The 23,017-nt window shown below is 34.6% G+C and overlaps 1 protein-coding gene across 8 annotated transcripts in view; it reads left to right on the forward strand.

The window, feature by feature from the left end:
• The window catches only part of TTK (TTK protein kinase), a 43,905-nt gene extending 22,306 nt beyond the window's left edge, over positions 1–21,599 (forward strand). For 7 of the 8 annotated variants that reach the window (XM_040474018.1, XM_040474020.1, XM_040474014.1 and 4 more), the window contains 10 exons: positions 1,205–1,331; positions 3,885–3,977; positions 8,217–8,374; positions 8,743–8,894; positions 10,339–10,463; positions 11,812–11,892; positions 15,367–15,543; positions 15,892–15,976; positions 16,342–16,439; positions 17,870–18,288. In XM_040474018.1, coding sequence (XP_040329952.1) covers positions 1,205–1,331; positions 3,885–3,977; positions 8,217–8,374; positions 8,743–8,894; positions 10,339–10,463; positions 11,812–11,892; positions 15,367–15,543; positions 15,892–15,976; positions 16,342–16,439; positions 17,870–17,995 — 1,222 coding nt within the window. In that variant the 3' untranslated portion in view covers positions 17,996–18,288. Of the gene's footprint in view, positions 1–1,204; positions 1,332–3,884; positions 3,978–8,216; positions 8,375–8,742; positions 8,895–10,338; positions 10,464–11,811; positions 11,893–15,366; positions 15,544–15,891; positions 15,977–16,341; positions 16,440–17,869; positions 18,289–21,391 lie in introns of those variants that run through there. The other variant, XM_040474019.1, reaches the window with a different exon arrangement.
• The last annotated feature ends 1,418 nt before the right edge of the window (positions 21,600–23,017 follow it).

The following is a 23,017-nucleotide window of genomic DNA, read 5'->3' on the forward strand; positions in this document are numbered from 1 at the left end:
GAGGGTTTTTAATTGGAATGTGATAGTTTCTGAAAGAAGTTGGTTGTATAGGTCACATAGTTCTGGGAGTGTTCAAAGGTAAAAGACTTGAGTGTATGGGAATGAGGGATGAGTAAAGAAATTGGATGGTCATTGCTGATTGATAGGAAACACAGGGATATTGCAAAAGCAAATTAATGACATTTCAAAGAAAGAAAATAAAGGAATGTGGCATATCATATCATCCAACTAGTAGCTATGTTTTTAATGTCTTAGAGGATAACTTAAGTCCATGATGCCTTTTGTTTTTAATTTTCATAATGTAATCTTTGATTTTAATTAGAACTGGCCTTAGAAGTTTTATAACCTGGGCTCTTACCAATTTAATATAGTTTTGCTATATATTACTTCATTTTATTATATGTGGAATATTTTAATTTTTTTTAAGTTTATTTATTTATTTTGAGAGAGAGAGAGAGCAGGGGAGGAACAGAGAAAAGGAGAGAGAGGGGATCCCAAGCAGGCTCTCTACAGAGCCTGATGTGGGGCTTGAACTCATGAACTGCGAGATCATGACCTGAGCTGAAGCCAAGAATTGGGTGCTTGACCTATTGTGCCACCTAGACACCCCATATGTGGAATATTTTAAAGAAAGTTGATAACTAGAATAGTGATATAGTTATTTTTTGTGAAGTTAGGTTGTATATTGTCAACAAGTATTTGAACTCCTTTGTGCCAAGCACTCTTCTAGGTGTTGAGGATGTGATAGTGAATAAGATAAGCAAAACACAAATGTGAACTCAACAGCTTTAATCTCAAAAGTCCAAACTCCTGTAATGTAATTGGCTTTCTGATATTTCTAGCATGCTGTTGTAGAGCGCTATTGTTAAAAAGCACTCGTATGCCATAGGCTGACCTTTGCATTGGCTAAATTCTTCTAAAATAACCCCAACTTCACTTTTAAATGCCATCTTTTTAATTTTACTAGTAAGGATTTCTTGTCTAGGGACAAAAAATTACTTTCAGAAAGAATTCCCTCAAAATGAAATTTCTGGTGATAGTATATCTAGAATAAATAACTTAGCTATATTATGAAAACTGATGTGGATTCTGTTTGATGTAATACATCTAAGTTTATATGCATCTTTTAAAATCACACAAACATTGAGTCAGAATCTTGTTTCTACATTTTTCATGTTTTAAATGAAAACCATTTCTTTCCTAGTTTTAGAACTCCAGTTGTAAAGAATGACTTTCCACCTGCTTGTCAGTTGTCAACACCTTATAGCCAACTCGCCTGTTTCCAGCAGCAGCAACAGCAAATACCTATTACTCCACTTCAAACTTTACAGGTTTGATAAATTTTATTTATGATGGTATATGTTTAAGGTATGATCCAAAGATTTTATTTTCATAGCATGTAGTTGTTAGGAAAGGCCTTAAGAACTTGTCCATTCTTAGGCAAAACTCTTAATAGGGAAAACCTATTAAGGGTGCCTTGTGACTTTGAGAGGTTAGTTATTGAAGAAGCTAATGAAGCTTTTTCATGAACTAGGCCAAAAGATCCAGTTTGAAGAACTAGGCAAAATTTGTCTTGTAATTTAGGTAACTTTTTATTCTGTTTCACTACTTAAGCCTACTATTAACTGTGCAGCCTCATTTCACTGGCTGATTAATATGCAGTTAAGTTTTCAAGAATATCAGAATAGCAATATAAGATGCTACTAAAATATAAAGTAATTATAAAAATAGGAAAATTTTTGCTGGTGAGGCAATTGTATTGTCATCTGGAGAAAAAATACTCCTGATATCAATACTATTAAAATTAGTTTCTAATAACTATCTGAGTGGCCACTAAATACTGGTGGAAAGCATGAACTTTGAAGAGAGGCTTTCTGGCCATGAATCTTGGCCTCACTACTTACCAACTGTGTGACCTTTTGTAAGTTACTTAAATTTTCTGTGGCCATTTCATCATCTATAAGGTGGGGATAATAAAGATACCTACCATAGAGGATAATTGTGAAGATTAAATTAGTTAACATATATGGAACTTGTACAGCAGAGCCTGCTACTTAGTAGAGAAAAGATAGCAGCAATTGTTATTTAAATAAAACAGCAAAACACACACACACACACACACACACACACACACACACACACACAAACAGGTAATTAGCTATTACATATTGAGAGATTAAAAAAAAAATTAGCTAACAAAAAGTGGAACAATGGTCACCAGTGTCTAGAGGGAGGGAGGAATGAGGAGTTACTGTTTAATGGGTGTAGAGTAAAATGCAAATTTTTGTTATGTATATTTTGCAATTAATAAAGAACAAAAAAAAGCTGACAATAGATTATCCTATGGAAAGAGAAATAGTATTTTGAAGATTGAAGCAGAATAATAAATTACTAAGGAGAAAAAGATGATCAGGTTTGTCCATACATTGATTCAAAACATTTGTTGAACTCTTCCTCATGTCAGACCCTGTTTGAGTTGATATCTAGAAGTCAAGTCATGACCACATGAATGGGCCAGGAGCCTTCTAGAAAAGGCCAGTGTCAGGAGGAAACTAAAAAGAGTCCAAGAGGGACGAGGTAATCCTTAGGGTTCCTCTGGGCCCTTTGAACTTTACCCCAAGAGGGATAAGAAGCTGTGTAACAGGTTGGAGCAGGAAAGTGAAGTGATCTTATTTGCATTTTGAAATAAATTACTCTGGCCACAGTGAGGAGGATGGGCTAAGGGGGATGTGGAATGTCCTATGTAGGAAACTGAACTTCACACTAGTATTGAGTCAGAAATAAGTCAGAATTACTTACTCTAACAACTGTCAGCAGTTAGGGGGCAAAAACATTGAACTACTTTCTTCCCTCTCAGAAGTTTTCAGTTTAAGTGCGAGAAGATGCTCCAAAAGGAAGAGGGGTGGGAGTAGGTAGTGAAAAGCCTTTCTGAAATTATAACTGAATGAAAAATAACAGGTACATATTTCAAAGCCTAATACTTTCTTACAGGAAACATATTTCATGACTCAATAGTGTTTTTTAACCCCTGAGGTTAAAAGGTAAAGAAAGAGATTACATGAGAGAGTTCTACCATTTGGGATTTAAAGCAGGACTTGGTTAAATTGAGGTTTATTCAGACAGACCCGTTTCAACTTAGTAAATCAGCTAATCAGATGCGCTTTGTGTCTTCAGCTTTCTTGTCAGCTTGGAATGGGTCCTCTCACTGCACTCCATCTGTGCAAAGCATTTATAGATCCTCTGAGAGCTCTGGCATAAGGGAAGGGAAATGGGGTCTGTTGCAATAGTACATCAGCTACAAGTTTGCCAAGGTAGATGCTGAAGTTCAAATTAACTAACTTGTTGAACATCACTCAGCAGAAAGGGGGCATTGCTGAAATTTGCATTTGTCTGATTGACTCTGGAGCTAGCATACTGCTTCCCTTATAATGTAGTGCTAAATGAGGAAAAAGAATTTAGATATAATTATTTATGCATGTATGTAAGTGAAGAGGGATATATAAGAAAAAAGAATAAGGTGAAAAGTAATAGCTTGTGAGTTTGTGTATTGGCATTAAGTGTTTTCTCCCCTGAATCTTCTATTTATTTATGTTAAGAAGTAAAGGTGAACATTGTATGTCAACTATACTTAAATTTAAAAATTTTTTTTTTAATTAAGTAAAGGCAAGTTAGAGGGAGACCTTGGAAGTCTACCTATGTATTAATAAGTTTATTAATTTGACTAAAATATGTAAACTTCCTCTTTAAAATATTGTGACTAATATCTAATTACTTGAAATTTAAGATAATTTAAAAATTGGAAGCATTTCACTGTACTAAATGCAAGCTAGTTTCTCAGGCATATTCTTTGCACCTTTGAATCTTTATATATTTTAATTATTTAGATTTCAGGATCCTCTTCAACAAATGAATGCATTTCAGTTAAAGGAAGAATTTATTCCATATTGAAGCAGATAGGAAGTGGAGGCTCAAGTAAGGTAAGTGTCTTAAATATTTAAGAAAGAAATATTTTCAGCTTTCCTTTCTTTGTCTTTTTACCCTTTGGGGCTCTTTTTTCTTAACATCTAGGGGCCCATATTGCTTTTGAGCCAAAAATATCCTTATCCCCTGCTCCCATTCCCTCTTTCCAACAAATGACGTATCTCTTTAGACCTATCTCCTAATTCTAAGTCTCTGTTCTTCCCTCTGATGTCCTATGCCTCTAGATTTCTTCTCTAAATGACATTAACAAGGATTTGGGGTGGCAAATGAAGCTATGTTTTATCATAAAAGAATCTTTCTAAACATCAGGTAGGGCATGTTGTAAATAATATTTTAGGATGATTCAGCAAGATATATGATTAATATTTTGAGTTTTTTGAGTTTTTCATTTCAAAACAGTTTAGTAATGAGAGTTTCTGGAATTAGACTAGATCATTTTCTAAATGTATTTGAGCTCTAAATTTACATGGTTCTGCTTTTCTGGGTGGAAGGCATCTCAAAAGATCTGTCTAAACTTACCATCTTTAGTTCTTCTCATTCGGTTCTCTTAAATCCACTTCAGTCAGATTTTTACCTTTATCACTTAGCAAAACAATTGCTATCAAGATCACCAGTGATCTCAATGTTTTTATTAAATCTAATTCTTTGCTTTAATTTGGGTTACTTAGCATTTGGGAGAGTTGATTGTTCTTTTCTTATTGGAACTTTTTTTTTATTCCCACTTGGCCTCCCTCAGTTTTCCTCTTCTCCAATTGGCCATTCCTTTTAAGTGTTCTTGTCCCCCATCCTAATGGTGCAGTGCCCCAGGGTTTAGTCCTTGACCTCTTTTCTTCTCTTTCTAAACTCACTTCACTCCTTTGGTGTTGTCCAGACTCATGGTTTTAGATACCATGTATATGCTGACAGTTCTTAAACATCTTTCTAGCTTAGACCTCCCACTTGAATTCCAGACTTGTATATCCAGTCTCATTGCTCACTATCTCTCCTTGGGTGTCTACTAGATATTTAAAACTTAATATGTCCCAAACATAACTCTGGCTCCATAGTCTTTCCCAGTTCAGTAAATGGCAACTTCATTCTTCCACTAACTAGGCCAAAAACTCTGAAATCATAATTGACCTCACTTTCTCTCACACATACACCCAGTCAGTTGGTAAATCTTGTTGGTTCTACCTCAGAGCATATCTAACATTTGCCTATTTCTCACCACCTCCACTACTATCATTTTGTTCAAAACAACTGCCATCTTTTCACCTGGATTATTATAATAGCCGTATCCCTAGTTTCATTGATTTAATCCTTGCTTTCCTGGTGTATTTTAACATAAGAGTCCGTTTTCCTCTAGATCTCCTCATGTCTTTGCTCAAATATCTTCTCAATCAGGCCTTCCTTGGCCATACTCTTTAGTACCACAACTCTTAACCTTCCAGTCACTGGTGAGCTCCATTTCCTTCTTTATTTTTCTCTGTAGCCCATCCTCTGTGCTTTGTAATTTACTTACTTGGTTTGTTGTTTGTGTCTTCCTGAACTTGAATATAGTTGCATCAAGAAAAGGATGTTTGTCTGATTTGCTCAACAGTGTTTGCTCTTTTATCTAGAATACTACCTAGAACATGACAGAGTGAAGTTATTTGTTGAATGAATGTCCCTCCTCAACTGCTTTGCTGTTATAAGTTGTTAAGGATGATGTATGAAGCACAGCCTGTTGGGTTTAAGTTTTACTGTATTTTCTAAGCCAACTAACAATAGCTAGATTTGTTTAAGATGGTCTTGTTAACTTATTATAAAAAGGTGTGTACATTACTATGAGTAGCAGTTCAATAATATTCATTCCTTTTTTGTATACATTTTCTTCTTTCCCTTGTCTCAGGTTTCAGGCATGGGAATAAAGGGACAATTGATTTTTATCAATATATTTGAATTATCTGATTTAGTTGCTTTAATAGAAATTCTTTTGTTAACCTTTATTACTTTAGCTATAGTTGAATAGTGTCCAGGTGAGATACTTATTTAGTGGCATGTTTTCAGAGGATGTAAAATAATCTTGACGGTGTTTTAAACATTTTTTCCTTGGAGCATAATGGAAGATGTTAGCTTAAGTGAAGGGTCAGATGATAAAGACACGACTGGCCCATATTTTTTTTAGTGTGATTATATTATGATTTTTTAATTTAATTATTATGGTGGAGTTGACAAAATCAATGTACCTCAGAGAAAGAGGGTAACATGCTTTGTGAAACTAACCATTTATGCTCTATTCTAGAGTTTAGGCAGTGGCCAACTTATACAGTATTAAGAACATTTAGGAAGGTCATGGAGGCTAATAGGAATAGTCATGATACTAGCCTGTCTAGTTCTTTCACCAACTTCCCATGAAACTGAAAATTATAACTGATACTGTCTCTATGAGATGGAAGTAGAGGCTATCTAATCATCAGTTATTGCAAGAATTTTGCCAGAAGAGGGGCAGTAGGGGAGTAAAAGCACATAGTGCAAAAAGTTGATTGAAAAGTTTTTATTTCCTTCAAAACTTTGAGATCTTATTACATAGTTTTAATATCTTGCAAATCTCTTTTTCTGATATACCCAACAACTTTAATAGGTTTTAAAATGTCCACTTCATTCTGTCCTAATTGTCCTTAATGATGGTAGCTAACTTTGCTACATTCCAGACACATCCATCTTGGTCATCCTTCCAACCCTGTGTGGTAGGAACTACTAACAACATTTTAATTCTACTAGAGTGGTAGGTACTCTCAATTCTCTGAGGTTTAGAAGGCTGTTTACCATATGCAAAGTGGCTTTACACTGTTTTAAAATTCCTTTTATCATCCTTTGCTCTTTTCTGTGGTCTCTTGCCCTATCACTGTTTTAATGCCCCTCTTTGTCTAATTTGCTGTGTGTGCAAATAAAACCAGTAATACTTTGTTAGTTTTATATTTAAAATTTTAAAGTAACTACACCTGACTGCTTGATAGACTGTCCTTATTAGTACAGTTGTAAATGCATGAATCTCATATACACATTCGTTCTCTTCTTATCCTTGCCCCGACCTGGTCAAGGTTAAATGGTTTTTAAATAAATGATATTTTACTTCGTTTTGTCAAAAGGGATGAATGAATGTAATTTTTCTTGCTTATAATGGCATTTGTATTTGTATACTTGCATTTTAGAAGCCTCATGCCTCTTGCATGTTTTCTGAAAGTTGGACACATTAACAGTATTTTCTACTTTTCAAAATGTATTTATTATCTGCCCTATTGCTTAGAAGTTGACTGTCATTATAGCCAGAGCTGTTTGACCCATACCTGACAGTGGGCTTATAGGAACATCTTGTTCTTGTCAACTTGACTTTGAAAATGGGACCTAATCTGGGGCGCCTGGGTGGCTCAGTCAGTTAAGCTACAGATTCTTGATCTGAGCTCAGGTTTTGATCCCAGGGTGTGAGTTCAAACCCCACATTGTGCTCTGAGCTGGGTGTGAAGCCTACTTAAAGAAAAATTCATAAACTTTGATCTAATCTACTTTTCACAACTGAATATACAAATAGCTTATAATTATTACATATTTTAAAATACCACATGAGTGAGATGCCAATTCCAGTCACAGTGGAAAAAACACCATCTGTGAAATGAATTGACTCTTTATGAAAGCCCTTAGTAGTTCTTAACATTTTATTGAATTATTTATTTATTTATTTAATTCATTTATTTATGAAAGAGAGAGCATGTGCATGAGTGCAAACAGAGAAGGGGGCAGCAGTGGTGGGAGAGAGAAAATCTTAAGCAGGCTTCACATTCCCTGCTGAGCTCCATCCCATGACTTTGGGATCACAACCTGAGCCAAAACCAAGAGTCAGACACTCAACCAATTAAGCCACCCAGGTACCCCTCTTAACATTTTTGAATGTCTTTTGCTTTAGGTTATATTTTTGGTCAGGGCAACCCAACAGTGTTATGAATAGATATGAAATTTAAATAATCTTTCTTATGTGTTGTTATAAAAACTTTTTATGTTTATGCCTTTGTGTTATTGAATGCCCATTGTCATAGGTAGTTGAGAATGGTCTGTTAACTCTCCTAACATGTTTTTTTTTCCCTTCAATACTCAAAATAAGCCCAGACACGCTTAATTATTCATATCGGTATTTCTCAACCTAAAATTCTAATAAATTTAGAGATATTGTGATAGTGTAAAAGTAGTGCATTCTAAACTTTTTCTTTTGTTCTATATAGGTATTCCAGGTATTGAATGAAAAGAAACAGATACATGCTATAAAGTATGTGAACTTAGAAGAAGCAGATAATCAAACAATCGATAGTTATCGGAATGAAATTGCTTATTTGAATAAACTACAACAACACAGTGATAAGATCATCCGACTTTATGATTAGTAAGGATTTTTTTTTAATATAAAAAGAACAGGGGCGCCTGGGTGGCTCGGTCGGTTAAGCGTCCGACTTCGGCTCAGGTCACTATCTCGCGGTCCCTGAGTTCGAGCCCCGCGTCGGGCTCTGTGCTGACAGCTCAGAGCCTGGAGCCTGTTTCCGATTCTGTGTCTCCCTCTCTCTCTGCCCCTCTCCTGTTCATGCTCTGTGTCTCTCTGTCTCAAAAATAAATAAACGTTAAAAAAAAAAATTAAAAAAAAAAAAAGAACACTATTTTTGCTATAATTCTACAGATAAAGAAGATAAATACTTAGTCTTAATAGTGTAAGCTAACCATGTATTTTTTTGTTGTTGTTTTTGTTTTTAATGGCAGTGAAATCACGGACCACTACATTTACATGGTAATGGAATGTGGAAATATAGATCTTAATAGTTGGCTCAAAAAGAAAAAATCCATCAATCCATGGGAACGTAAAAGTTACTGGAAAAATATGTTGGAGGCAGTTTACACAATTCATCAACATGGTATTTTAAAACTCATTATATGCTGAGTTACAATAATCATTAATAGTGTCATCTTACGATTTTTAGGTATTTGTTATTGGCACCTCTAGACTAGATAAACTAAATATTTGGACGCTCATTTAAAGATGAAGGCACAAAAAACATTTCTTTAAAACACCGTTAACCAAAGGATATAGTGCATGAACTCAAGTCCCCACAGCCATAATGCATCCATAGTGCAAAATATACCCATATCTTTATTAGTATTAACATAGTCCATTATCCTGTGTCTCCAAAGAGTTCAGTTATAGCAGATCTGAGACTTAGGGGTTCAGGCATCCCAAAGATCTGAGATGTTTATTGTGCTCATTATGATAGTCGTTTTGTATTGTGTCCCTTGTGTGGGAGTTGGTTTTATTCTTTTTCAATTGTTAGCCCTAGGTTGTTTTTTTTTGTTACTTGGACTTGGTTCTTTTTAGGGCTTCTCTGCCTTTACCTTATCCTTTTTAAAAAATAACTGCTAACCTAGATTAATTGTAATTTTTCTCCTCATGTCTCCCTATAAGTTAAAAGATAATTCAGTAATTAAGATCAGGGCTGTAGGGATAGAGGTGTCAGGAGCATTAGGGTCTTCCATCTGACAATATAATTTATGATGTTATCTAGTGGGTGGTGAAGATCATAAACTCTGAAGCCAGAGTGCCTGGGTCAAGTCGTGGCCCTATCACTTAGGTTTTATGACCTTGAGCAAATTACTTAATCTCTGTGCCTTAGTTTTTTCACTTAAAAGGATAATATTAGTATAGTAATTACCCCAGTTCTGGTGTGAGGATTAAATGATTCAAGATAAGCAGCAAATTTAGAATAGTGCTTGGTACATAGCTGGTACTATATCTTTTTAGAAAATATTAAAAATGAGGGGCTCCTGAGTGGCTCAGTTGGTTAAGTGTTTGACTCTTGGTTTCGGCTCAGGTCATGATCTCATGGTTGGTTGAGATCAGCCTTGCGTCGGGCTCTGAGCTGACAGTATGGAGCCTGCTTGGGATTCTCTTTCTGCCCCTCCCCAACTCACATGCTCTCTTCTCGCTCTCAAGATAAATAAACATTAAAAAAATATTATACATGAACATTTACTTTGACCAAAGGAATCAACTAGGCCAGTAGATTGTGAAATTTCTTTTTTTTTTTTTTAACATTTATTGATTTTTGAGAGAGAGAGAGAGAGAGATAGAGTGAGTGGGGGAGGGGCAGAGAGAGGAGACACAGAATCCAAAGCAGGCTCCAGGCTCTGAGCTGTCAGTACAGAGCCCGATGCAGGGCTCTAACTCACGAGCCATGAGATCATGACATGAGCAGAAGTCGGACACTCAACCGACTGAGCCACCTAGGTAGCCCATTGTGAAATTTCTTTTATACTTAGAATGTTTTACATTGTCTGATATTACAATGGATTTTTATTTTGAAGGCATCGTTCACAGTGATCTGAAACCTGCTAACTTTCTGATAGTTGATGGAATGCTAAAACTAATTGATTTTGGGATTGCAAATCAAATGCAACCAGATACAACAAGTATTGTTAAAGACTCTCAGGTAAGACTTAACGAATGGTTGGTTACTACCCACTACAGTTCAGTTCCATTTCACCTGTAAAGTATTTTGCTAATGGGGATTTTATTTTTCCTACCTCATTCTTCAAAGGATTTGAAACCTTTGTATTAAGAATAGATACTATAAGAATAAAAACCATATTTAATACACTTTAGAGAGTCAAGATCAGGTAGAAATAAATCTGGCACTTTTAAATGACTTTCCTATAGCTGAGGTAGAGAAGCATAATGCCTGTCTTGGAAATCACCTTTGTCATGATCTTGAGTTCACCTGAAACTTTGTCTCAGAGATTCCTGGTAGCAACCAAAGAAGGAATTGCAGTTACATGTTTTTTTTATTGTCCATGAGGTAAGATTATTTCATTCTTCTGGAGAAGTAAAGCTTTTCCTATCACTTGCATTTGAAAAAAAATTTTTAAGTGGGCCTTCATATTGGAAACAACCATAATATTGTACTCTACTGCCTTTTTCTAATAGGATATGCAGTTACAAACTTAATAAATTTGTCTCCATAAAAACTGAGGCGATAACACCAAAGAATAACTAAAAATAATCCTGCTTGAAGTCAAGATGATGTGTTCTATGTATGCAGATTTTTGGTGTGGATGTGCCATAATCCTAGAAGTAAAACTAGACTATTTTTAGGAGGAATAGATGAACAGCATGCCTTTGAAACAATTCTATTTGATAATAACTTCTCTTTGTATCAAAAATATGGCTGAACATGTAATTGTAAATCAACTTGAAGATTCCCTCTATGGCAAGGCCCTAAAGTACAGGTATTCAGTGCTTGAAAACAGAACCACTTATTTTAGACTAAAATAAATGCCTTTTAAGGTTGGCATAATCTGACTGTGAAAACTCTTGCATGATTTAGATTCCTGCCCAATCTCACTCTGGACATGGGCCCAGGGAATACTTGGAGACATAGCTAGATTTTTGATTGGTTGGTTGGTTGATTTTTTTTTTTTTTTTTAAAGCATTCTAGGCCTGTTCCAGCACAGAGAAATGAGTGATATCAATTCCTCAAGTTTATGGCCATTAATATAATTTTAGCCTCTACAGTTTTATGGTAGTTGCCCATCATAATCAGAGAAAAAGCTTAGCATTCTGAAAGGAATAACTTTTCTGATTATGGACCCAATTTATTTTTCTGGAGTTGTGAAGAAACTTATGTCCTAATATCATTGTCAGTTACTTGATTTTTTAAAATATATTACTGAAATATGTAATTATTCAAGTTTCTAAGAATCTGACATTTGTGTTTTAAAAAATCTAAAGCAGAATAAAATATTTTCATTGACTAGTGTTTTCTGTGCTTTGGCATACAGGTTGGTACAGTTAATTATATGCCACCAGAAGCAATCAAAGATATGTCTTCCTCAAGAGAGAATGGGAAATCCAAGTCAAAGGTATTATGAAGGTTATTTAGATCCCATTTATCTGGCATCAGAAGGGAATGGACTATTCTCTGATTAAACCTAACAGATAACTGAAAGTTGCTTAAGTTCTAAAACTTTTTAGGCATTTTAGAGACCTTGCTTTCTGTGGCAAATGGTCATGGGATTCAGTTTTACAGTTATTGATTTGAGACTGTTCTTTTAATATTGTGCTTTTAATACGGGATGTCTCAACAATGTGCTCTAACAAAAAACGTACCCAGGGTATTTTTTTTCAGTTTCAAAATGAAAGGTAGAAATTAAGACTAAATTAGCTCAGAGTTAAGCACATTAAAATGATCTTTGAAGTCTTTTGTTTCCTCTTTGGTTCTTACATTTTATCTCTTACCATTTATTCATTTGTGAATTCTACATTTCCAAGTACAATTCTAATAGGCAGTTTTTTCCCAGCCTGCCACAGCTACTTTCCCACTTGCCTTATTTTACCACCTCAGTGAACTTTGTGTTAGCCTCATTGGTGTCTCTTCTTGGGCTCATTTTGCTTGCCTGGATGCCTCTGGCTCCCAAGCTAATCCTTCGTTGCTCTATAGCAGTGTAACCAAGTGCATGCAAGCATTACATTGTTGTCCAGGGACCTGCATTCAATAATAGACCTGCTTCTTTGTTAACAACCATCTTTATGAATTAACTTGCCTGGTTTCTTCATCTATAAATTCAGCTTATAAACAGTACCTGTTTTAAAGGTGAGGATTAAATGATAAAGAATATAAATCACTTAATACATTGTCTAGCCCTAAATAATTGCTTGATAAATATGTGCTTATTTACTAATTATATTTTCCTTCCTAGAAAATTGTGGCTTCTAAATTTCTTCTCAAATAACTGACATAACATTATGTCAAATAGTCTCTTATAAAATTCTTTTTATTATTTGTTTAGCTTCCCCTTTTCTTTTAATACTTAGATTTGTTGTCTTTTTTCTTTTTCTTGGTTAGACTTTCCAAGGTTTTGTTAATTTTAAAGAACCAAGTCTTCATTTATTAATTCTATTTTCATTTGTTCTCTAATTTCTTTTATCTTTATTAATTGTATTTCCTTTAGGTTTCTTTTTTTTCTAGTTTCTGGATTTAGATAATTGCCAATTTAATTTTTGTATTCTTTCTTAATGAAAACATTAAAACTGAATTTTACTGAGTTTTACTTTAACTTCTACTTCCACTTTTTTGTAGTATTAATTTTCATTAATTCTAAAGTTTTCAGTTGCAGTTTTAAAATACTTTGAAATAAGATTTATTTTGAATTGCTTGTAGAGTTCAGATTTTTTCAGTTTTCAACTCAGTGCTTTTAATATTATGGGTAAATCTCCATTCGATGTAATCACCTGCTAAACAGTGGCCTTAATGATTCTGAACAGAAGACAAATTTTTTATCCCACCATGTGAGATGATCCCTGCTTGTGAAAAGCTCAAACCCTTCCCAGTTTAGCTCTGTTTGCAAATTACTTTCCAATGAACATCTGTTGGCCATTTGGAGTTTCTATTCTGAGGTCTATTGGGCACATTCACTATTTCCCTCTGCTTTCTGTTTCAAATGCCTCTACTATACACGACTTGTGGCTGTTGGTAGTTTGTGTCCCTTCGTATTCTGGGGTTTTGGGGTATGGCTTTTCACTTTGTTTTGTTGTAAATCTTCTCCATATGTCTATGGTTTTGCTACAGGCTTCTCTGTCTGTCTTATCTGGGGATTTGGACAGACTGAAAAACTGTGCTGCAATCTAAAATGCAAAACAAATAAAAAGCAGAAACAGACTCCTAAATACAGAGAACAAACTGATGGTTGCCGGGGGTGGGGGGGGGGAGGTGGGTAAGAGATCTGGCAAAATAGATCTCCAAAAGAGGAGTGGGAGGTACAGGCCTCCAGCTCTGGAATGAGTAAGTCATGGGATGGAAGGTACAGCATAGGGAATCTAGTCAATGGTATTGTAATAGTGTTGTGTAGTGACAGCTAGTAGCTATACTTGTGGTGAGCATAGCATAGTGTATTGAATTGTCAAGTCACTATGTTGCACACCTGAAACTAATGTAACGTTGTGTCAGCTATACTTTAATTAAAAAAAAAAATAATAAAGGGGCGCCTGGGTGGCGCAGTCGGTTAAGCGTCCGACTTCAGCCAGGTCACGATCTCGCGGTCCGTGAATTCGAGCCCCGCGTCAGGCTCTGGGCTGATGGCTCGGAGCCTGGAGCCTGTTTCTGATTCTGTGTCTCCCTCTCTCTCTGCCCCTCCCCCATTCATGCTCTGTCTCTCTCTGTCCCAAAAATAAAATAAACGTTGAAAAAAAAATTAATTAAAAAAATAAATAAGAAAAACTATGCTGCCACAGCCACTGCTATTTTTCTAGAATCTGAAATCCTTTTTTAATCCATGATTTATGTAGAAACGGATTTAATTTCCAGATGGTTAAGTTGGAGGAAGAGGAGTATTTTCATTAATTTTTAGTTTTCTTTGTGTTTGGCAATGGGGTCTGTTTTATCTGCCGTTTTCTGAAAGGTGTGCTAAAATCTCTCTACCCTTCCAACCAAAAGAATTTATTGTAGTTTTTACTCAATATAGTTCTATTAAATGTAGTTTCAGTGCAAAGAAGTTCATGACCATCTTCTTGGTTGGTTGTACTTCTTATCATTATAAAATGCCTTTCTTTCTTCTGTTAAAAGTATTTTGTTATGTTCTTGTTCTCCTTTCCTAATGTCAACACTGCTATTCTGCTTTCTTTTTTTCTTTCTCTCTCTTAAAGTCAAAATGGTAATTATGTTATAATACTGCATTGTTTCTAATGAGATTGTTTAATACAAAGAACATGTTATGATAAGTAATATTTTTGAGAACTTACTATAACCGGAAATTATTCTTTATGCTTACCCATATCTCATGGTTACATCATTTAATGCCCATGACAATGTACTTTTATTATTTCTGTTTTGGGGTGAGGAAATGGAGATACATAGAATTAGCTAATGATAAGGCCAGGATTCAAATGCAGCCCAGCCTGGCTCTATAATTTGCATTCTTGGGTTTAGGATAGTTCAACTTAACATTTTTGAAATCTATGCATATTTACATATTATTAATTTTATATACAAATTTATTATAATAAAATAATTTTGGAGAAAAATAAATTTAAAATTTGCAGTTAATGTTTTTTAGTTTATATTGTCGCAAGCTGACAAGAACGTAATATATGTTTTGGTTGAAATATTTTAATTACAAGTTTGTTGAGAGACTTAAAGCTCATTTCTTGGTAAAATAACCAAATATAGCAAAAACTAGAGAAAGATTTTTCTTTTATGTAAACTTAATCTAGTACTTGCATATTCCTTGAGGTTTAGTTATGATTTTAAATGGCAGGGAATATATGTTTACATGTGTGTATATAAAATACTCTTACATTTAATTTTATGTTAAAATAATTTTTTTTTTTTTCTGAATTAGATAAGCCCCAAAAGTGACGTTTGGTCCTTAGGATGCATTTTGTACTATATGACTTATGGGAAGACACCATTTCAACATATAATTAATCAGATTTCTAAATTACATGCCATAATTGACCCTAATCATGAAATCGAATTTCCTGATATCCCAGAGAAAGATCTTCAAGATGTGTTAAAGGTAACATTAATAGTATATGGATATAGAAAAATGATTTCATATACTTAAATTGATTCTTTGCTTAGAAGAAATCCTTGAAATCTGGCATAGGTAGATATAACTAGTCTATTGGAGGGAATTATTGAATGATTTAGCTTTTTAAGTCATGTTAAGTTTATTTTGAAGGTATTTTTAAAAAGCTTATGAATACTTGGGAATTTTGCAAGAATGACTTATGGAATCTTGTCATTTCTGAGTGGGCTATCTAGAAAGCAACTTCTGTAGTATGGTGCAATCTAGAAAAACACTTTATATCAATATTACATAAGAAAACTTGATTTTTAAAAAAATTAATCCTTATTTTTATAGTGTTGTTTAATAAGGGACCCTAAACAGAGGATATCCATTCCTGAGCTTCTGGTGCATCCATATGTTCAAATTCAAACTCATCCAGGTATTTCTTTGAAAATCAGTTTATTAGATTACTAATTCATTACTAAGTAATTACACTAATTATACTAAGTAATTATGCTAATTACTAATATAAACAGACTTTTAGCTATAACAAAACCAGAATTTGAATGGGCTATTTCCAGATTTCCTCCTTCCTTAAGGAAGTTTCTTTTATTCTAAAATACTAAAATAAATGAAATCGCCTTTTTTTTTTACTCGCATTCATTTTCACTTATCCTTGGTAAGTAGCTTTGATGAATGATAAATTACATAAAGCCAGCCATTGTGCTGTTAAACAGAATGTATTTGTGTATTTTATATTTTTTTAATGGTACCAGTAGGTTATTGATTATATTTTTATTACAGGTAATCAGATGGCTAAGGGCACCACTGAAGAAATGAAATATGTTCTGGGCCAACTCGTTGGTCTGAATTCTCCTAACTCCATTTTGAAAGCTGCTAAAGTAAGAATGTCTGTTCTCTGTCTACATTACTTTTAATTGTTTTGTATAGTTTAGTGAATTAGATGCTTAAACAGGTACTCCAAAGAAAACTTGGTCCAATCATAAGACAACTATGAAATATATTTTGACATTTAGATACTTGTGCTTTTTGACAAAATAGACTTACTTGATTTACATTCTTATTGTACAGATAGCACAATTGAAAGTGAATTGTCATACAAAGTGCATATCTAAGATTGCAGTCAGGTCTCAACTGGATAAATTTAAAAAGCAACCTGTCTTTTGAATCAACAATATTCTTTTTTTTTTTTTTTTTTTTTTTTTTAATTTTTTTTTCAACGTTTATTTATTTTTGGGACAGAGAGAGACAGAGCATGAACAGGGGAGGGGCAGAGAGAGAGGGAGACACAGAATCGGAAACAGGCCCAGAGCCTGACGCGGGGCTCGAACTCCCGGACCGCGAGATCGTGACCTGGCTGAAGTCGGAAGCTTAACCGACTGCACCACCCAGGCGCCCCAAATCAACAATATTCTTAACACAGCTTTTGAATTCATTTCTTCTAGCCATTTTTTTCTTAAACCATCTTGGAGAAGTCTCAGTATTTGTTACATGTAATGACTTACAGCTATGTACAGCAGTCAGACCACTTCTCAAAGTGAATGCCTCAAACCTTTCAGCCTCCCAGTGTTGGTTTATGTCTATGCCACCATTTTTTGGATCTCATTGCCATCAAACACCTTGTCATTTCTAGAACCCTATGTATGTTTATTGCCCACTGGTTTAGTTAAGCAAGCAGTTACTAATTATTTATTTCAGTAATAACATCTTCATGTTTTAAATTTCTACCAGTGTATTATTTACAGCCTTTTATAAATAGAGATGAATTAGTTCCCTTTATCACTAAGGTTATGTGTTCTCCAAGACAGAGATGTCTGTCATCTTCATAAATTAGATGTTGGTTTAGTCTTGAATCCTTTAAGAAATGTAGATTTTAATATAGGTGATTATGCCTATTTATATAATAATTTGTATTATTTTTTTTAATGTCATCTGTTTATTAGTTGAAATATCATCTGATAGTCTATTTCCTGATGAGGGTATTTTAAAGTGTAGCAATTTATCTAAGACTAGCTTTATTTAAAAAAAAAATACGGGAGACTAAAAAGGGCTTGAAGGTGCATATGTATGCTTATTAGTAGCTATGGTACATTTCTTTTACAGAAATATTGAGCTGTATCTTATGATAGATTTTTAGGCCAAGCTAGGTGTTTACAATTCTTAATTATCTTCAATAGTTTATAAAATAATTTTGTAGTTATAAGAACAAGAGAAATTCATTTCATGTCAGAATATGTTTAGTTATCTTTATTAATCTGATAATCCATTGAATTTAAAAAGTTACAAAACAGGTGTGTGTTTTTAATTGCAGACTTTATATGACCGATATAGTAGTGGTGAAGGTCATGATTCCTCTTCATCATCCAAGACTTTTGAAAAAAAAATGGGAGAAAAAATGATTTGCACCTACTCACAAACTGTCAAATATCAACTGTAAAAATATATTGGACTGTTATACTCTTGATTCTCTGTGGAAACTGCTCTTAAGGACAACTTAATCCTGAAATGTCAATGGCAGAAAAATTCAGTGGATTATTCCCAAAAGAAAACTGTAAAAATAATAACCACTAATGATACTATATATATTAAGTTGTAGAATTGTTCTCTCTCTTTTATGCTTTCCTGCAAATCTACTCTATTTGATATCATACCACACTTAGAATAGTGGATGGACAACTGAAAGATATTCTGAAGAACTATGTAAATAAAGCTTTGTAGCATAAAATGACACTAAAATGTAAAAAAAATGTATGGTTATTTTCTTTAAGCTAATGCACTGCTGGTGTGGCAGCAAAACACTTTAAAAAAATTGAGTTAAGGGAAGACACAAGAGTCTTCAAGAAGAAAATTCCAAAGGGTTTGAATTCTAAAATAGATTTCCTGATTGCTTTATGGCACTGATACAGTCCAGAGTTTTAGAGCTACACTGGTTCTTTTAATTCTCCCTTTGATTCTTCATAATACTGATTGTTTTTGGTGTTTAGAGTATCATGCTGGCTTCTGTGGTATAAGTTGTATAGGGTGTGCACTCAGTGTATGACTTGCTTGGTAATTGGTAATTACCAATGTAGTCTTAGAATCTTTGGGACTAAATCTAATACATTCTCCCTCCATCTTTTCTTATTTTAGATTTCATTAGACTTTTTTTTTTTTTTTTAAGTTTATTTGTTTTGAGAGAGAGCGTGAGCAGGGGAGGGGCAGAGAGAAAAAGAGAGGGAGAGAATCCCAAGCAGGCTCAGTGCAGAGCCTGACTCTGTCAGTGCAGAGCCTGACTCGGGCTCGATCTCACAAACTGAGATCATGACCTGGGCTGAAACCAAGAGTTGGACATTCAGTGGACTGAGCCACCCAGGTGCCCCTCAATAGACTTTTTTAGATCTTTTTTAGATCAGTTTTAGGTTCACAGAAAAATTGAGGGGAAGGTGCAGAGATTTCCCATATAGCCTTTGCATTCACACATGCACCATCTCCCCTATTATCAACATCCCCCACCAGATTGGTACATTTCTTAAATTTAATGAACCTACATTGGTACACCGTAATAGTTGTCTGAAGTCCGTAGCTTACATTACAGTTCATTCTTGCTGGTGTACGTTCTGTGCATTTGGACAAATGTATAATGAGAATACAGAGAATTTTCATGGCCCTAAAAATTCTCTGTGCTCCTCCTATTCATCCCACCCCTACCCCATAATCCCTTGGCAACCACTGATTTTATTGTGTCGATAGTTTTGCCTTTTCCAGAACACCATGTAGTTGGGAGTTGTACAGTTGGTAACCTTTTCACATTAATTTCTTTCACTTAGAAAAGGTTCCTCCAGGGGCACCTGGGTGTCTCAGTCGGTTGGGCGTCCGACTTTGGCTCAGGTCATGATCGAACAGTTCGTGAGTTTGAGCCCCGCATTAGCTCTGTGCAGACAGCTCGGAGCCTGAAGCCCACTTTGGATTCTGTGTCTCCCTCTTTCTCTGCCCCTTCCCCGCTTGCGCTCAGTCTCTCTCTCAAAAATAAACAAACATAAAAAAAAAAAAAGGTTCCTCCAGGTCTTTTCAGTGCCTAATGATATTCCATTATGTGTAAGTACTGCAGTTCATCCATCCAACTACTGAAGGTCATCTTGATTGCTTCCAAATTTTGACAATTACGAATAAAGCTGCTATAATCTGTGTGCAGGTTTTTGTGTGGACGTAAGTTTTCAACTCTTTTGTGTAAATACCAAGGAGCATGTTTGATGGATTGTATGTAAAGAGTATGTTTAGTTTGGTAGGAAACTGCCAAACTGTCTTCCAAAGTGGCTGTACCATTTTGCATTCCTTCCAGCAGTGAATGAGGGTTCCTGTTGCCCCACGACCTCGCCAGCATTTGGTGTTGTCAGGATTCCAGATTTTGGCCATTCCAATAGTGGTATCTCATGGTTTTTTTATTTTGCATTTTCCGGCTGACACATGATGTGGAGCGTCTTTTAATATGCTTACTTGCCAACTGATACCATCTTTGGTTAAATGTCTTTGGTTTATTTTTTAGATTGGGTGGTTTGTTTTCTTAAGGTTAAGTTTTAAGAATTCTTTGTGTATTTTGGATAGCAGTCCTTTATCAGATATCTTTGCAAATATTTTTTTCTCATTCAGTTGTCTTCTCATTTTCTTGATATTGTCTCTCACAGAGCAGAAGTTTTTAATCTTAATGTTCTCCAGCTTGTCAATTATTTCTTAAATGGATCGTGCTGAAAAGTCATCACCACACCCAAGGTCATCTGTTTCTTGCTGTGTTATTTTCTAGAGTTTTACCGTTTTGCGGTTTACATTACATTTAGATTTGTGATCCACTTTGAGTTAATTTTTGTCAAGAATTAACAAAATTCATTTATCCCCTCACCAATACCATGCTGTCTTGATTGCTGTCACTTTATAGTAGGTCTTAAAGTTGGATAGTATCAATTCTCCAACTTTGTCTTCTTCAATATTGTGTTGACTATTGGTATTTTTTCCTTTCCGTATAAACCTTAGAATTGGTTTGTCAATAACCATAAGAAAACTTGCTGGGATTTTGATTGGGATTACATTCAGTTAGTAGATCAAGTTGGGAAGAACTGACATTTTGACAATATTGAGTCTTCCTATCCATGACTGGAATATTTCTCCATTTATTCTTCCTTGATTTTTTTCATCAGAGTTTTGTAGTTTTTTTCATATAGACCTCATATATATATTATGAGGTTTTTTCCCAATTATTTAATTTTTGAGGGTGCTAATGTAAATGGTATTGTGTTTTTTTAATTTCAAATTCCACTTGTCTATTGCTATTATATAGGACAATGATGGACTTTTGTATATTAACCTTGTATCCTGCAACCTTTCTATAATTGTTTATTAGTTCCAGGAGTTTTTGGTTCTTTTGGGTCTTCTACATAGATGATCATATCATCTGCAAACAAGACTGTTTATTTATTCCCTCCCAATATGCATACCTTTGTTTCTTCTTTTTGTTTTGTTTTGGTTTGGTTTGGTTTGGTTTGGTTTTTAAAGTAATTTCTATACCCAGTATGGAGCTGCAGCTCACAACCCCGAGATCAAGAGTCACATGCTCTTCATCTAACTGAGCTAACCAGGCTCCCTTCTTGTCTTGCATTAGCTAGCACTTCCAATATGCTATTGAAAGGAGTGGTGAAGGGACTTCCTTGCCTTGTTTCTGATCTTAGTGGGAAAGCTTCAAGTTTCTCAGCATTAACTATGATGTTAATTAGCTGTATGGTTTTTTTTATAGATATTCTTTATTAAGTTGAGGAAGTTCCCCTTTATTCTTAGTTGTTTTTTTTTAATTGTGAATTGATGTTAGACTTTGTAGATTGCTTTTTTGCATCTGTTAATAATGATAATGTGAATTTTCTTTTGTAGCCTGTTGATGTGATGGATTACATTAATTGATTTTTGAATGTTGGACCAGCCTTGCATACTTGGGATAAATCCTCTTGAGTTGTGGTGTATAATTCTTTTTATACATTTGCTAATATTTTATTGAGGATTTTTGCATCTATATTCATTACAGATATTGATCTATAGGTTTCCTGTAATTTTTTTTTTTTTTTTTTTGAGAGAGACCATGCATGAGCAGGGGAGGGGCAGAGGGAGAGGGAGAGAGAATCCCAAGTAGGCTCCATGCCCAGCACAGAGTCCATCAGGGCTCGATCCCACAACCATGAGATCATGACCAGAACTGAAATCAAGAGTCCGTTGCTCAACCGACTGAGCCATTTAGGCACCCCTGTCTTTGGTTTTGGTATAAAGGTAATGCTGGCCCTATAGCATGAGTTAGGAAGTATTCCCTATGCTTCTGTGTTCTGAAAGAGCTTGTACAAAATTCTTTCTTAAATAATTGGTAGAATTCACCAGTGAACCCCTCTGGTCCTGGGATCCCATCTGGAAGGTCATGAATTATTGATTCAATTTCTTTAATAGATACAAACCTATGCAGATTGTTTATTTCTTCTTGTGTGAGTTTTGGCAAATTGTGTTTTCCAAGAAATTGGTCCATTTCATCTAGTTTATCAAATTTGTGAGCATAGAGTTGTTCATGCTATTCCTTTAGTATCGTTTTAATGTCCACAGAATCTGTAGTTAAGTCCTTTTTTTTTCTGATATTAGTATTATTATTTCTGATATTAAATTCTGATATTTGTGTCCTCTCTGTTTTATGCTTTGTCGGACTAGAAGCTTGTTGATTTTATTGATCTTTTAAAGAATCAGCTTTTGGTTTCATTGATTTTTCTCTATTGATTTCCTGTTTTCAATTTCATCTATTTCTGCTCTACTTATTATTTCTTTTCTTCTTCTTACTTTGGATTTAGTTTTTCTTTTTTTAGTTTCCTAAAGTAGAAACTTGGATCACTGATTGTAGAACCTTCTTCTTTTCTAACATACGCATTCAATATTATAGATTTTTCTCTGTGCACTGCTTTTGCTGCATCCCACAAATTTAGATATGTTGTATTTTCATTTATTCAAAATACTTTTTAAATTACTCTTGAGGGTATGACTACCAGAAGGCAGAAATCATCATGGGTCATCTTTGAGGCTCCCTACCACTAAATGTTAAGTTTTTTTATGATTATTTTTTTCCCAATTTTTTAAAGTTTGTCCTTAGGAGGGTTGATCTAAATTACCTTTCTTTTGCTCTTTAAAAATTATTCTTGAACAGTATGTTGGTGTCTCCTATTTAATCTGTTTTTGAAAAACCAGATGTCTGTGTAAAAATATCTCCTAACCAGGAGCCTGTTTTCTATTAATGTTAAATGGAAAAATTACAATGTATCGCATGTTTTCTGAAACAATAAAACCTTAGATAAGGGACAAGCTATCCAGTCAGGATGACAATATATAAATATGTTTAAAATACCACTTTTAATTGCTAAGTTATGTTCATTTTTGCCTTATATATTTTGAGGCTATTTCGCTAGGTGCATGC

Source organism: Herpailurus yagouaroundi, unplaced genomic scaffold (assembly GCF_014898765.1).
Source record: "Herpailurus yagouaroundi ecotype Mexico unplaced genomic scaffold, PumYag 139, whole genome shotgun sequence".
Taxonomy (NCBI): domain Eukaryota; kingdom Metazoa; phylum Chordata; class Mammalia; order Carnivora; family Felidae; genus Herpailurus; species Herpailurus yagouaroundi.